Source organism: Leptinotarsa decemlineata, unplaced genomic scaffold (genome assembly GCF_025532065.1).
Source record: "Leptinotarsa decemlineata unplaced genomic scaffold, Ldec_3_MD MMD2_tig00004307_RagTag_RagTag, whole genome shotgun sequence".
Taxonomy (NCBI): Eukaryota; Metazoa; Arthropoda; class Insecta; order Coleoptera; family Chrysomelidae; genus Leptinotarsa; species Leptinotarsa decemlineata.
In genome coordinates this window covers 11,539,761-11,557,174 of record NW_027412606.1, presented here as the reverse complement: position 1 = coordinate 11,557,174, position 17,414 = coordinate 11,539,761, and the positions used below count along the sequence as shown (strand labels likewise).

The 17,414-nt window shown below is 36.2% G+C and overlaps 2 protein-coding genes across 5 annotated transcripts in view; one reads left to right on the top strand and one right to left on the bottom strand.

The window, feature by feature from the left end:
• Fhos (Formin homology 2 domain containing) overlaps positions 1-9,448 on the top strand; it is a 144,867-nt gene extending 135,419 nt beyond the window's left edge. For all 3 annotated transcript variants that reach the window (XM_074178983.1, XM_074178982.1, XM_074178985.1), the window contains one exon: positions 8,957-9,448. In XM_074178983.1, coding sequence (XP_074035084.1) covers positions 8,957-9,036 — 80 coding nt within the window. In that variant the 3' untranslated portion in view covers positions 9,037-9,448. The remainder of the gene's footprint in view (positions 1-8,956) is intronic.
• A 7,450-nt stretch (positions 9,449-16,898) lies between these two features.
• The window catches only part of Prm (Paramyosin), a 50,116-nt gene continuing 49,600 nt past the window's right edge, over positions 16,899-17,414 (bottom strand). For both annotated transcript variants that reach the window (XM_023165536.2, XM_023165534.2), the window contains one exon: positions 16,899-17,327. In XM_023165536.2, the coding sequence (XP_023021304.1) occupies positions 17,133-17,327 (195 nt within the window). In that variant the 3' untranslated portion in view covers positions 16,899-17,132. The remainder of the gene's footprint in view (positions 17,328-17,414) is intronic.

Here is a 17,414-nt window from a genome sequence, read left to right as displayed (position 1 = left end):
TTTAAAGACAAACTTAATGGTGAAAACCGCATATCGATATTTAGGTATGATCGTTTCTGTGTTACAGCATGTTTTTCGAAAATGTGCATTTGCTGTAACTATTTTCTTTTCAAAAATTTTTTGTTTTAATGGAAACATTTTCATGTAAAAAAATTTATTTCTTCATATGAAATATCAATAATTATTGATGGAAAACGATTTTCAAATGGGGCACGCTTTATCTCCTGGTATCTGTAGAGTAGGGAAGGTGTAAAAGGGAAGATGTAGACTCACAGCACTTAGGCCACATGTTGTACATCCTCCCAAGGAGTTGTCCTTCTAGGTCATCGTCCATCCTGTCCTTTCCAGGAAGGTGGACAGGTCGCTGGGAGACATCTCCTTTATATCGGCAGGTGTAGGCCAAGACTTGCCGAACACACATTCTCTTTGGCAATTTTGAGGTGCCTCACGGTGGCCTCCGCGAAGTTTTTGGAAGGTGCAGCGATATTAGTGTCGTTGCGCGGCTTCTTCAACCTTTTTGGGATTTCCTTCGTGGAGGTGCACAAGTGAGGGAGCTTTCTTGCAAGGACAGCTGCTGCAGGGAGTGCCCTTGCTGTTGGAGGTGATCTGCTATGTCCAGCCTCATTCCTAGCGGTAGATTGGGGTGGACATTTCTGTTCATCCCAGCCATTGCCTTAGATTGAGGTGAGCACTTCTGTCCAGCCTCGAAATTGGTTTTTGTTTTTGTTGTTTCTGTTGTTTCATTCGTGTGTGTACCCACGAGTAGCAAGGGGAGAGTTGGTCAACTCTGGCAGAGCCCCGCATTACCAGAGGTAGGCTGATTACAATGAGGTTTTGCCCAGTTCCCCAAGGGGATCGTTCGTGACTGCATATCACCCTGCGGCTATTCATCTGTCGGCACGATTCCTCACACCTTAACTTCCACATTGGCTTCCCGGCAGGGCTTCCAGTTCCCTGGCAGTTCCCCTAACCGCCACCAGGGACGCGCCCGATGGGTAGCCCAACCCACGCTGTATTTTCCTGCATATTTCAATAGAGACTAATGAAATTACCTTTCCAAAAATGTAGAACACTTGATGTTTTGCTAGAGTCATCTTTGAAACACAGGGCTTTCAGGTTTTTTCATGTAGACTTTGTTAAGCACACTTTGACCAAGTAGCCTTTGGACAATTCTGCGATAAAACAGAAAAAAATTGTTCAGTAGTTGCTATCAAATGTTAAGAAAGCTTTTCACAGCAGTAATTGAAATGCATAGTTTCAATAAAACTGATAATAATTTATATTATATTTACTTCTAATAAATGAAACTTCAACAACGATAATAATAATAATAATAATGAATAAATAATGAAATATATTTCTTCAGAAAAGGTGTTTGAAATATCTACCAGTTTCTCCTACACCAAGGCGATACTTTTTCTGAACGTCTCAATAGGGTTGAGACAATCAAAACTTTGCAATACTACCGCTTCCAATTCATACCTAGAATTGGTCGGTAATTGAAAAATTTGATGTTTCAACTTTATCTAGAGGTGAAAGTCAATAGGCGTTGGGTCCGGTGACCTGGCCGGACAATGGTTGGATTCTTGGTTGGCTATCCAATTATTAATAAAATTCCCAGCCAAAAACATTAGTGACAATTGTAGTGTTGTGAGGCGAAGCCCCGTCTTGTTGATAATATATTTTTCTTAGTCCCATTAGTGGCAATTCATCAACAAGAGGTTCAAGATTTTGCCTTAAAATTTCTAAATATATTTGAGATGTGAGACTGTCATTATAAATGAACGGGTCGATAATTCTACCCCTGAAAACACCTGCCCACACACTAAATCCAAATCTTCCTTGACTTCTCTGATCCAATATATATTTTCGCATTGACGTTTTGGGATTATTTTCAATGGCTCCTAAAACATATTATTTGATTTATATAATTTTGGCCTTTTTTAACAAATTGACCAACATCAATTTGGTTGTGTCGCAATCTTGTCTCTAAATATGTCTCTAAAAAGTAGGCTTCTCTCTGAATATATCTCGTGATGAAAATTGCTTACTGCTTCTACATTTTCCACGGTTTGTATGAAACAGACTATCATATCTCATTTTTCATAATCCTCATACTTCATTGCGAATGTGTTAGAAAATTGAACAATAACCACTAATTGAGGAGCATCTTTACTGCTTAAATCAAAATTTAACAGCTACTCCTACCAGTAAAGATTTGCATTCTGTTTTATCGCCACATCGTCCAATGCCTATTTAATTAATCAAAGTGTACGTTGGAAAGATAATTTCAAGCTCTATTAAGATATGCAGGAATGTATAAGGTATCTCGTTGAAATGAGAATAAGAAATTTTTGATAGAAAAAAAGTTACAACAAAATACCCATTTTCGAAAAGCATGCTGTTGCTCTGAAAAAATGATAGATATCGATATGCGGTTTTCTCCATTAATTTTATCATAAAATTTGAAAACAGGAGTTTCACTTTGAAAGTGTCTAATTTGGCCCACTATGTACATGCTATCAAACAATTACCTTCTGTCATTTTCTATTTCTAGAAGAAGTTGATCTATTACAAGATTTTCATTTCTTCAACAACTGAATAATTCGAACAATAATAAACAAATGATTCCAGAATATTGAAAAAATCAACCACCACCATTATTAGATTTTTTCAACTGAAAATTAGACTGATGATTTTCAAAAAAAAATCACCATGGTTTTTGAGTTTTATGAGTTTATATCTACATATCTACTCACTCTTTGTAACCCGAAATTGAACTTTTTCTATTTTTTTGTTTCATATACAATGATTGTCTGAAAAGTTTTAGTATGGACCAATATTTCCAAAGTTAGTGAGGATGGAAAAACGAAATTTTGACAATTACATATATACAGAGAAATATACTTCTTTACGCATTCACAACTTCTTCACCCTTGCAGGCTGCATCTCAAGATCTCAAGTGGAACTCAATATCGTTAAATAATTTCGAATAACTTGAAGAAACTAACATTTCTGCACAAACTAGAGGTCTAATCTGTCACACGTTTCTGACAACAAGGAAGATTAATGAAAACTCCAGTCGTGAAAAAGAGTTCTATTTTATTTTACAAAATGTTGAAAATGACTATTACCAACCTCGTGACAACAATATTGACAAATTTCGTCTTACGTTCGTCAGAATGTATGATGTTATAGTAGTGCACACATCTGTGATACGTGGTCGTAGTTCTTATAAGTTTTCTGGTTTTGTCAGAAATACCTGCTCCTTTACATATTCCCACAAGTCAGGACAGCGAGATCAAAAGATCTTGGTGGCTTTTTAATATGACTCAACGCCCGATCCAACGACCAGTAAATTCCTCATCTAGGTATTCTCTCACAGATCATACCTCATCCTGCTAAAAAATTGGATTGTAGTCAAAAGCATTTTCCAATAGCAGCTAGAATTCCAGGTGTGATGGCTTCTTCTAGAAGTTGCAAATATACGTGTCTGTAAGATTTCCGTCAATAAAAAAGAATCAATTATCGTATTATCCATAATTCCGACCATACGTTCAATTTCTTAGGATTCTGTGAGTGGGCTTTTTCAATCTATCGAAGATTATTATCATTACAGTATCGGCAGAAACCAATTATTAAAAAAAAATGCTCCATCACTGAAACATAACCGATCGAGATGGTTGGGTTGTGTGACGGTTTCAAAAAACTGTAATCTTTGATGGATTTCAAAAGGACCAAATTTTTGTTTTCTCGAAATGTCATGTATATACAGCAGCAGCTATTGTGCGCACTGCTTGCTTGGGTTGAACAACAATATCACCTAAAACTTGAATTTGAGGCTCCTTGATTTCAACAGACGGGTGACCGGATTTTGGAGTGTCTTTTACGCTAAAAGTTGCATAATACTTTTCACGTTACTAGAAGAAACTGGTATATCGGATTGTGATGCACTGTTTGGAACCTTTGGTGTAGTAATGAATATTACTGGAGGTCAATCCCAACAAAAAACCGTTATTTTTAACACCTCGACACGTGTTTCAATCACCAAGTGATCATCTTCAAGAAGAAGAATAAAACAAATTAGATACAGTATTGCCTTTATTTATACCCTAGATACCTCTGCTAGGTCTGTCTGGGAGAACAACATTATCTTGCTGCCTCATAATAACTCCGATTAGCTTGTCCATGAAGTGAAATTTTTTGTTTCCATTCGAGCTAACCATATCGAAAGGAATAAAATCGTAAAGTTTACTATCGCCTCTTCAATGTCAATGTCAACAAAAAACTGAATCGACTGATACTACTATAATCTCAAATCGAAATATTACAAAAATGTCTATATATCTTCCCTGACTTCGGAGATATTATCCCGTACTAAGTCTTTTTGGGTATTCATAAGATTTTGTCATTCAACTTTATTTCAATAAATTTATTCCACATGTTAATTAATGAAATGGTACCTTGCGTTTCCATCTATTTATATTGCCGTATTGAGCGCAGCACCTGGTGAATCATATTTTTTTGTATATAGTAAAGCATTCACGAACCCGAGAGAATATTCCATGTGGAAGAGATTCCCCTTGAGCGACTTATTTTGGTATGTGGGTTATTATGTGTGAGCTATTGTTATGGTGGGAATACAAATCAAATACGCTAATCGATTATGAAAACTTTTCACAAAATTTATCAAATCATATAAATCGATCTAATATTTGGAGCAGTGTTTTGATTCGTAGTTACCATGCCCGAAAGACATTAGAAATATCTGTTTTAACTTTTTTGTGTGCTTACTAATCATTATTTGTGATCATGTCACTAAAAATATTCCAAATACCTTCAGTAATATGGAAATGGAATTTTCGAAAGATAATTTCAATGCCAGATTTATACAGGGTGGGGCACCGAAAACTAAACAGATCGAATATCTTCAAAACACATGTATTCTGAAAAAAATGCAAAAACGCGTCAATTTTTAACCCAAGGGAGACATCTTCCTATCATAACCTCAACTGTCATACCCCCACCCCTCGGTGACTATCACCCAAACAATTTGAATAGGGAAAGTAATAAGTGTGACACATCGTTGAAAAGGTAATTTCATAAGGAATTCAGCCATGTCAATTTTAGCTAGCTAACTTTCGATTTTCGCGCCTTCATGTAGGAAAAAAACTGTTCCGTATTCCAGATTATGATACTTCATTCGCAAGCTAATTTGACATAAATTCGGTGACAATGCATTATGGAGTCTTTCTAGGGGAAAAACAAGATGGCAGCTTCACAATGGCGGACAAGATTTGCAAATATGGTCGGATTTGATTCAAAATTGATAAGTGGTGGTTTTCAGGGTCGTAAATTATTAATTGTTTTTTAATGCAAAAAATCAAGATGATGGCTTCAAAATAGCGGACGAAATTTGTAATTATGGTTCGATTCAACCCGACACCGAATTCTTCAAAACTCATGTGTTGTGAAAATATAGCAAAAACACGTCAGTTTTGAATCCAAGGGGGACAAACCCTATCGTTACCTCAACTGTCATACTTCTCTCCCCACCCCTTGGTCACTCATACAATTTGATCAGGGAAAGTACTAAGTGTGACACAGCATTGAAAAGGTAATTCCATAAGGAATTCAGATATGTGAGTGTTCGCTACTTAACTTTTCATTTTAGCGCTCTATTGCAGGAAAAACACCTGTTTCGTTTTTCAATTCACATTTTATTTGAAAGGTAATGTGAACAATTCACGAAACAATTGAAAAAATTACATAATCCAATCATCGCAAACTACTTTAATTCACAGTAGATGCTCAAAGTGTTCGCCATGAACTGCCATAAATGAGTATAAGTTATTCTCGAAACGCCGTCTGACGTTTTTGAGCACTTCTGAAGTTTTTTGATGACATTCGCACCTTTGGAATAAAAATTGACTCACCACGCCTATGTATTGGATTTAAAATTGACATGTTTTCGCATTATGTTCACAACACATGTGTTTTGAAAAACTCCATAATGCATTGTCACCGAATTTATGTCAAATTAGCTTGCGAATGAAGTAATTTGGAATACGGAACAGTTTTTTTCCCGCAAGAGGGCGCCAAAATCGAAAGTTAGGTAGCTAAAATTGACATGGCTGAATTCCTTATAAAATTACCTTTTTAAAGATGTGTGACACTTTACTTTCCCTGTTCAAATTGTTAGGGTGATAGTCACCGAGAGTTGGGGGAAGAGGTATGACAGTTGAGGTTATGATAGGAAGATGTACCTCTTGGAATAAAAATCGACGTGTTTTTGCATTTTTTTCTGAACACATGTGTTTTAAAGATATTCGATCTGTTTCGTTTTCGGTGCACCACCCTGTATGTATTGCAAATACAGAGACATTGTTGATTGTGATAGATTAAGAAACTACATCCTCTCAGGAAAAGGAAAAATATAATGAGGATCTATATTAAATATTTCTTCGGCTTTTTGAAAATCTTCAAATATTAAACTATGTCCATGTTTATTATGCTCATTTTCGAGAGCACGGAGAAGAATGTATATTAGGTTGGAAAAGAAAGATTTTTGCTTTCTAAGTCTCCAACTTAATACAAAAAATTTGGGAAACTTCCAGAGAAAGGAAGGAAGCCAATCAATTTAAAAAAAAGTAACTTTATACAAATATGAGTAGATCATTCAAATAAGTAACTTCAACAGACAAACTGGAAAAATCCCTCTCGAAACAGCTACTTTCGTATAAACATTGAATTACACGAAAAAAATACTTCAGAAACAAATACTTTTATATGAACACAAAAAACACTTTGCTTTACTTCGGTGTTTCAAAGTTTTGTTCGTTTTGATGTCATGTGTTTTCGTAACTCCATGTCTCAATAAATATTTATATTGAATTATCTGAAAGAACAATTAGTTCAAGCCAGTCTCAACTCCCTACACTGTTGGTTAATGGACTGACACCTATCAGAAAACAGCTACTCCCTTGGCTGATACCACGAAGGGCGTTGGATTATATCCGACAGGTGTCAGTGCAGAATTATTCACTGTTGTTATTCCTGCATATGCTGTTGGCGATACAACTGCCGCAATAGATTTTCAATTATTTATTGGAACACACTTGCAGACCGGTTTCGGGCTGTTTGGCCACTCGTCAGTGCAAGGTAGTGTTGATAATTTGAAATCGAATTCCTTCAGAGTATCATTCCTTGAACTAGACTGAAGCAGACAACGAACAACATACTTGTCGTCGCACCATCTGCCTGTGAACGAGGTAACCAACCGCATATCCGAAATTTGCTAATTCCTCGTATAAGGAAAGAAAACTCTTCACATATAGTCAGTGGGCATACTTGAAGACTGGCCATAAATCAAATCATCTGAAGGAAGAATTCGTCCAAGCCAGTCTCAACTCCCTACACCAACGCTCAGCAATAGGCGGACCGCGGTCCGTTTGCGGACCGCGAAAAGTCGAACATCGGACGGCCAAATATTGTAATGTGTTATGTTCCAAGTATAAAAATTAATACGTAGATAAGGTATACTATACCTTCATTAACACGACAAAATGTTCGTTGGTTAAGTAAAAGTCAAGTTATTGAAAGTTTCTGGCTGATAAAAGACGAAATAACCTTCTTCTTGCAAAACTTAGATACGGAGGGAGCCAGAAAGATATTTTGAAATATTGAAATGCGCTCAACAATCTGATACAAAACGTATCTGCTTTTCGTTGCAAGCTGGATATCTTTAAAAAAGATATTTCAAGACGAAAATTCACTCATATTCCGATAATTCTTTATTATAAAAACAACTCTGAAGAAGACATTGGCCGATCTTAAGACAGATGTGGCTAGGCATCACTTCAAATAGAGATAATTGATTTGCAAATATATAAAATGGTATCCACTGAAGAATTTTGGACAAACATGTTCCAGAAAAATATGAAAATTTCAGGAAACTAGCTATTCATTTGGCCACTATGTTTGGCTCGACATATGTATGTGAAACATCTTTCTCAAAGATTAATTTTTTGAAAAACAAATATTGTTCGAGATTAAAGGACGCCCACCTAGAAGATACACTTTGAATTTGCTGTTCCTCTCGAGAACCAAACTATAAAAAACTGGCTCAAGACCGTCGGTGTAATTTCTCACATTAATTTTAGGTCTTGTGTTTCATAATTCAGAATTCGATTTGAAACCAAAATAATACATAGGTAGCACTTTTTATCATTTGTTTTTTTCTGGACCTCGTAAAAATTTTCCCTCAGTTACCGGACCCCACCTAAAACTACTTGCCGACTCCTGCCCTACACTGTAGGTTAATGGACTGACACCTATCAGAAAACAACTACTCCCCTGGCTAATACTACGAAGGGCGTTGAATTATATCCGACAGGTATCAGTGCAGGATTCTTCACTGAAGTTCTTCCTGCATATGCTGTTGGCGATACAAATCGACAAAATGTATCATAAATTGCATCAGCAGCAGCCGTCACTGGTCAACAGAAGAGGTCCGATCCTGCTCCACGACCACGCCCGTCCGCATGTGTCACAAATCACTCATAAAAACGAACAAAACTTTTGAAACAACCTAATATTTCAATATTTTCTATGAACTGACGAATGAGGTGCTATACAAATCCTCATATTGTAACTCACTAGCTAATATAGAACATCCTTGACGATATAGTCTTTTCGACGTTATATAATTATTTTTCATAATCTTTGGGTAATGAAAAACCAATTTAAAAAACTTGTACATTAAACTGCTACATTTTCAGTATCCCAATAGAAGTTTGAAGTGCTTCACAATCAAGCTATACATATTTGGTATTTGGAACAAATTTGTTGTACCAATTGTTAGTGTTAAAGTTGATTATACAGTCGATTTTTTTCACAACTAACATCAATTTTGCATAATAATATCAGTAATAATACAATTCTTTCTACTTTTCAGTTCGTAGGACATTGAAAAACGGCCTTTCTGAGGAAGAGAAAAAACATCTATCTCTCTACATAGAAGGATATCATCTCTGATCTGCGAATACGTCTAATACTCAAGCTTTCATGTGACATTTCAATGTGATATTTTTGTGGCTGCTCACTCATTTTTTGTTTGTATTTATTAATGAACACCTAATGATGTATAGTTCAAGTTTTATAGTTACTTTTTATTTATTTGAATATTGTTAAAGATCAAGAACACCTACGAATGGTTGTTAAAGTTTTCAAGTTCTGTTTTTTGAAATTGTTACTAGTTTTGACCAATTGCTTTTTTCTCCAACAATCACCCTTTTCAACAGCTAACTCTCGAGTAATCATATTGTACGAATAACAATGACTTCAAAAGACTTCCTTCATTTTTTACTCTTTCGAAATACTGCCGAATGAATGAATAACTTACCTACTGTTCACATGAAATATTCAAATATACACCAATTTATTGAAAGGTCTTTGTTTTCATTCAGCAAGCAGGGAATATGCATACTGATTATCGAATCGAAACAGATATTCTCAGGACCACTACGAATATAATATATGTATATTGATTCAAAATTTAACCTACTTAGAAAACTTTCAATCCCCAGGAATACCTAAAATTCCTAGCACTGGAAAAGAATTAAGTAACCTTATGAATGTTGACAAGAGCATTTGCTCCTTCTGGTGACATAAACGCCTAATTAAAGAGCTAGTAGGCCATGGTCAAATGAAACCTAAAGTATCAAGCGTTTCGTCTGCTACTGCGTCACACATCATCAGTGATATGCGCGTTTGCTGCAAGGACAAAAGTTATACAGTGTGTAAAAGCCAAATGAAATAAATTATATTTCGGTTACTCTACATATTTAAAACAAATTTCAAAACACGTCAAATGTAAATTATAATTTGACATTCCTCAACGTAAAAATGCCACCCCTATCTTCAACCCCCTTCGAATGGCAGGTACGACCCCCAATTTTTTGAATGGGAAATATAGGTTTGCATTATCGTTTGAAAGGTCTCTTCATTCTCTATTCAAAAATGTCATTGCTTTCAAGTTTATTGCAACAATTAAGATACAATAAATTAAAATTGTGTGGTTACCGAAATTCGATAAAATAAACTCAAAAACTAAAATGTAATGCAAAACGTAATGAAATGTAGAATACGAAAAAGAACTATGGATATTAACGAAGTAGTTATTCAAAATGTTCACTACGAACGTTTTGGCAATATTCTGATCTCAAATAAAACTGCCGTCTAACATTAGGTATTTAATATATCAGGCGTGACCGACCTAATGGCAAGCATTATTCGTCTTTAAGTCATTCAAATTTGAAGGTTCAGTTTTGTACACTTTGCTCTTTATATATTTCCATAAAAAGAAATCTAATGATGAAAGATCAGGTGATCACGCTGGCCATTCAATCGATCCTCGCCTCCCTATCTACCGATTGGGAAATGTTGTATCGATATATTGCCGGACATTAACTTGGTAGTGTGGTTGGTGTTCCATCCTGCTGAAACCTGGATCAGGACATAAATTTGCTAAACTTGGAATGACATTTGAAGGTGATTGACAATGTTTCGTGATGAATTTCACTAGTTCGGACTTCCATTGTCTATTATATAAAATGATTTGAAATCCCTGAAACAAGTAAAAAAGAATAATTAAAAAAAAGAATAGTTGAAAATAACAATTATATTAAGCAACAATAAACCTGAAATGAAATGATAGTAAAATAACCTACAAGTAAAAATATAATAATAGAATAAATAAAAATTAAAGGAATGCAAAAAGAAAATAATAAAAATAAAAAAGTGTAGAGATTCCAAGTCACGTTAGTTCACGACGTTTCGATTGTTGGTATCTACAATCGTCTTCGGGTGATGACTGGACTGATTCCTCCGAGAGATGACTATTTTATAGGTCGTTGAAATACTTTCACTTTCTCTACTTTCCATTTTCCGCTTCACTGATTCCGTGAGAGATGACCGATTTGGCGGGAGTTGGTCATTTCTCGTTTGGAAACCCATCATCAAACGAGAAATGAACAACTCCCGCCAAATCGGTCATCTCTCACGGAATCAGTGAAGCGGAAAATGGAAAGTAGAGAAAGTGAAAGTATTTCAACGACCTATAAAATAGTCATCTCTCGGAGGAATCAGTCCAGTCATCACCCGAAAACGATTGTAGATACCAACAATCGAAACGTCGTGAACTAACGTGACTTGGAATCTCTACACTTTTTTATTTTTATTATTTTCTTTTTGCATTCCTTTAATTTTTATTTATTCAATTATTATATTTTTACTTGTAGGTTATTTTACTATCATTTCATTTCAGGTTTATTGTTGCTTAATATAATTGTTATTTTCAACTATTCTTTTTTTTTAATTATTCTTTTTTACTTGTTTCAGGGATTTCAAATCATTTTATATAATAGACAATGGAAGTCCGAACTAGTGAAATTGGAATGACATAATTTTGAAGTAGTACCAAATTATTATCGCCATTCAAGTTGCCCTCAAGGAAAAGGGACCAAGGGACTTTCATATAAAAGTGGTAAAAACATAATATATATGCAGTTGAACCACATACTTGTACTTATCAACTGATAAATTGAATTGAGTCAAATATTTTTTGCTCGCAGTCTCCAATTTGTTTCAGACAGGGCCGTAGCGAAAAGAAAAACCAGGGGGGGAGGAAATACAAATTTTCCCTACCCCACCAGCAACATTCCCCAACTTTCGAAAAAATGAAAGCCGAGGGATTAGTTACTACTAAGTATAATATATTAATTTTCTTTCTTAATTCAGCCAAAGATTGGCTGAATGCTTATGCCCGTTAGGGTATGCACAAACAAAAATAAATTTTGGTAATTATAAAAATAATAATGGGAATTATTCTACTTTGGACCAAGGTCCTTGGTCTTCCACCATATCCACCATGTATAGGAATATTCAATACAAATGAAAGGAAACAACACTTAAATAATATTGTGCTTATTAAGAAAAACAGGAATTGAAATGTAAATAAACTCTTTATTCAAATCACTAAAGGAACTTGTACAATAAAAATCTAAATAAACTGTTTATTTAAATGCACAAAGCAACTTTGATGATTGAGCCGAAAAATGACATTGTATACAATAAGAGTGAAATAATGAAATTATCGAAGTTTTATCCTTCTGTTCTTTAGTTTTCTCCAGGCTTGGACTAACTCCTCTGAGTCCTCCATTGAGTCGACTAGATCTTGCTCTTATTGTATTAGGAGTAATGCTTCTAGTCAACTATCATACATGTAGGATCTCAGAGTTTTTTATAAATTTCAGCGAACTGAAGGTTCTCTCATTTGATGCGACAGAATAACCGGCTGTTACAACGAGCCTCAGCACGTTTTGCGCCATTTTCAGTGCGCCCTTAGTCGGCAGCGATTTGGACACAAACTGTCCCATTGACGTAGAGTCAATGGCCAAATCGAATAACACCTCCATCTCACTTATGAGAGCATCGACTACTGGTTGATCGGTTGGTATGTATTTGCACAGCGCAGCTGAATTCCCGTTCGTTAGGGTACTCTTTCTGAGGGATAATTGGAAAGCCTCAAGGAATGGTCGCAATTTCTCCATTACCACCTTAACGTCGTCCTGAAGAAAGGCGATAAGCGTATTTAACACCTTTCTAATCTCACTCCTGTAAAATTCGTTTAGCGACAAAACCGCTTGAGTCGACGGATTGGCATCGAATCTTCGGTGAATGGATCGAACTCGATGATTTTTCTTGAATTCTTCTTCAGCGTTTCCACCGACTTTTGTATAAAACTTGATATGTGGTTCTCCATCTCTTTATCACCTTCCCTGATAGTGGTCATTGAATCAACCAAGCTTTGGACCACATTCACTGCGTCGATAACATTAAGAACGTCTCTCTGCTCAACCTCATCGTCTTTTCCATTTATCCCTTCAAGAATTTGGGTCATTATTTTGATTTTATATATAATACTAGTACTATGTTGCTGTATTGCTGCTGTTCCAATGTTTTGACAGAATCAGAATCAACGAACTTAGGCGTGCGCAGCGTTATAGAACAGTGCTTTCAAAAAATTGTTTACAGCGCCAGTGGCGAGTTACAAAAAACATTGATAGCCTAAAACCTTCTCTATGAAAAATTACTTATACATGTCAAGTTTCATCACGATCGGTTGAGCGATGTAGAAGTTTATCACTTACCAACTAACCAACCAACTAACAAACATCGATTTTCATATATTAGATTCTTCAAGAAATATAGAGAAACTATGAAATCGAAAGATAACATTTTCATTCCTAGGGTATAAGCAGCATTTCTAGTTTTGGTATCCGATTTACCGTCACATTCAACGTCATGTAAAAAGTCTGTCATCACTTCAAAGCTTGCTACTACAGCAGCTACTGACTCAGCTCTAGCCGTCCGTCGTGTGTGAGGCAAGTTCTTCAGATGAAGTGAGTTTGCAACGTCCTCGAGTTTGTCTTTGAAATGGGCAAAATGTTTTGTACTTGATGTGGTGAAAACATAGATTTCTTGGAAGGAATATAAAGCAAGGAATATAAGGCACATAGTGTTTGACGATTTCACATAGTTTTTGTTGGGCTTCATTAAATTTTCCAGACATGGATCTGGCAAAATCGTAGCTTTGGAATGACAGTTTATCCAAAGGATCGATTCATTTCCATGCAGCACGATGTGACAAAACCATGGGACAAAGAAATGCAACATATCTCGGACCACGCTTATACCAAATATTACCAGAAAAAATAAAAAATATCAACAGTTCTCACATGTTTAAGAAAGAAGTAGAGAAATTCATTGTAAATACCGAAAGAGCTTTCTTTTCTGATTTTGTTAATCAAACTATTCCAAACAGCAATTTAACTTAAGCATTTGTTGAGCAGACGAAAATAATGTCTGAAACTACTGTCTCTGTTAATAAGGTTATTGATTAATTCATCATTCCTTATCTTTCAATGTTAGATTAAGTATTTATACAGTTAATTACAATGTATCCTTATCACGAACAAGCTATAGATTTCTATGGCTTCTGTGATTATCTTGTTTATTTTCGATAGCACTCTATGTAATGTACATCAGTGTAGGCGATAATGAACATTATATTATATTATTATTATATTTTATTTTCAAACTTTGGTAATGGTATTGGCCAAGCCAGCACCAGTTTTATCTCGCGCTTCTACAATTGCAAGTAGTCGTCCTTTTGGTGTACAATTTTCGTCTGTGAAGCGAATTATTATAGACAACATGTCCTTTCTCGATGAATCAGGGGTTGTTTCGGCCATGACTGTGTGAAATGGAGCATTATTAATTTCGTCTATGATTTTTATCTCTATTGTCCACCAATCAGGGAAATCATTTCATTGTAAGATTCTGGGGATGTATCCGTTACGTGATAGGGCCTCATTGATTTTTCAGCAAACAACCTCTTCTTCTATCAGCGCCAAATGTCTTGAATCGTCAAGTAGAACATCCATGTGACTTTTTTCGAGAAGGAAAAAGCAGTAATCTTTCAATGCTGCCTGATGAGACTTAGAAGAGAAGTGTTTCTGCAATTTCCTAGTGTTACGTCCTGAACTCCTCATTTTCCCCCACTTCTTAATTTCTTCTGAAACCCAAGCATGTTCTGATTGCTCTCTTTCTGTGCCAGATGAAAAAATACAGCAAACGAAGCAAAACGAAGCAAACGAAGCAGTATGCTGCGTCTTTGGCTGGACTGTACTCAAGGTGTTCGTATTCTTTGAACCACCTTGGGTTAAACCTATTTTTCCCATCAGATGGATAACAATTTAAAATGGGCTGGTGGGGACCTAATGACATTAAAAATCTTCGCTCATTTTCGGAAAGGGACTGTGGTCGAAGGCCAGGATCGTGGCTGACCAAATTGCCTGAAGTGGTTTCAATTCTCGATTCTGTTTTTGTGGTTATCAAAGGTTTCATTACACAACGCAAATTTCTTCGATGTGTAAAGTTGACTCAACTATCTGACTGACTAGGGGGATCATATTAACAGCAGTTGATATTGATTTGTCGCTGCATTCTACAGAATCGATCAATTCCTCCTTCAACCGCTTGTAAGCAGTTACTGTTTCAATGAATAATTCATCCCGAATTTTTGCTGCAGCAGAATTTTCAATTTCTTTGTCCACTTTGTTGGATTCGGAAAATCAATGGGCCTTTGAGGTGGTGGACTAGAAGCAGGTTGTTGCACATGCGGTATGTTCACAATGGGCTCAGAAGTAGTAGAAACAGGAGTAGTCTGAGCCGTGTTTGATTCATAATGCTCATCTCAGCATTGCTTAGTGTGCGGGGGATGGCGGACGACTGGAATCAAGACCGAGGATCGGCATGACGGGTGCAATGACCTCAAAAGGAGGGTTTGTTACAGTAGTGTTGGGGTTGGGCTCAACAAGAGGCAGCACGTTAGGGTTGCTCGTTGGTGTTCCTGTCATCCTTATCCTTTTGAAGTTGAGGCAGCCTGGAATGGATTCAGTGGAGCTCCGAGCATTTTCACTTGCACCTTCCTACCATCGTGAGAACGTTTTTCGTGTTGCTTTTTGTAATTTTTGAGCATTTCGAACATTGCATTCTTTGCCGACCAGCCTTCCGTTTAGTCTCCATATTGATTTTTCAAAACTCGGCAGGCTGATTTACAAACCTGCAAGGTAAGAAATTATTAGACTATTATTATTTAGAATTTCCGAATATTACGACACGACAGTTAACAGGCGCAACTAAAAAGTAAACAGCAAATTCTCGGTGATTGAGGAGTTTACTCTCTAAATTTCCATGCGATTGCTTCAAAATTGCGATCTGTATACAACTCTCAAAAAAGGGGCCTTACAGTCGTACACCAATAAAGTCACACATTGTTTGGCTTTGGCAATAATATTCACCTACCCACCTCCTCACAATTTTTTCGTCGCTATCTGTTAGGTACCATCCGCAACCGCGTAACCAGATTCTGTTGTTTGAGAAATTGACAACTCGAAAACGACGGAAGCCAAACATAACATAGACAAACTAAACACGGACGGAAAATAACATAACAGACCAGAGTCCAACAATATTTCTGATTAAAACCAATCGTACGCGTCTTCGTTATTGAGCATTTTAATGCGCATGCGTGAGTTTTTCTACCCTCTCCACAATACTAGCTTTCCCCTCGATTTTAAGTGATAAAAGATTAATGGATTTTCCTGTTTCACATTGGTTTCTTGAAATGTAATTTACTTTGATCAAAATGAGGCTCCATCTAGCTGGAAAATCCAACATGGAATGACGAAATTATGACCTCAATGAGTTGGGAACTGAAAATTTCCGAACCGAAATTTCCCAACTTTTCCAAGTTGACAAAACAGCGGAAAGTTGGGTATTTTGTAAAATTGTCACTTCAAAATTTGTGGACTGTTCTCTTACTTGGGAGAAATTAAACTATTCTGAAGTTTTCAAACAACTCAGAATTTCAAAGTCTGGGATCTCCAAGTTATGCATGTTGGGAAATCCCAACCTTTTCCTGGTTCTTTCCCTTTTTTTTCTCCCCCTTTTTTTCTCTCATTTCTATTTTTTAATTTTTATTCATTTTTTACTATTATTTTTTGTATCTTCACGGCCCAAAATTTCACAACTTTTTTCCAAGTCGAAAAAGCAAGGGAGGGAGGCTCCCCCCATCCCCCCATAGTGACGGCCCTGGTTTCAGAATTTTCAGATTAGTCCGTTATAAATCTTCCAATATTCATATTAACATTCCAAATCATCAATTCATCTTTTCGTTTTCGAATATTTGATTGATTCGAGTCCAATTTGCTTTCAACTTTTTGGAAGGTGAATTATCCATCAGGAATCTTTGGGACAGGAACATAACAAAATTGAAATTCCAATTTATTTATTCATTTATTCGAGAACAGTATATGCCAAATAAAAATGATAAAATGATAAGAGACACAACTTAGTTAATAGGATGTTACTACATACATTATTGGTATTAACTATTCAAACAACTTTACTTGGATCAGTAGTCAGTACAGCCTATTTTCAATAAGTTGGAGTCAGCAAGTAACATCCAGTAAAACTTAAATATCAATATTTCGTGTGACGCTTGATTACATTTCGGTTGTTCGACTCTCCTGGACCAGGTAAACTTGTGAGCCAGGTACAGAGCTTGTAGTAACGAAAGTGCGGTGCTTGGCTCGGATGAGGGAAAGATTGCTTTCGGCAGTTTCAGCGCGGTCCTCAGCAGCTTCCAATTCTCTCTGGAAGCGACGCACGCGGGTTACACTCTGACTGGATACACCCTCCTGAAAAATTTAATTCAGTTAGTTATAGGTAGTAATGAAAGGCAAGTTTCCTCATAGTGGATTATCTTGCAGATGCTTTTCGTTCGT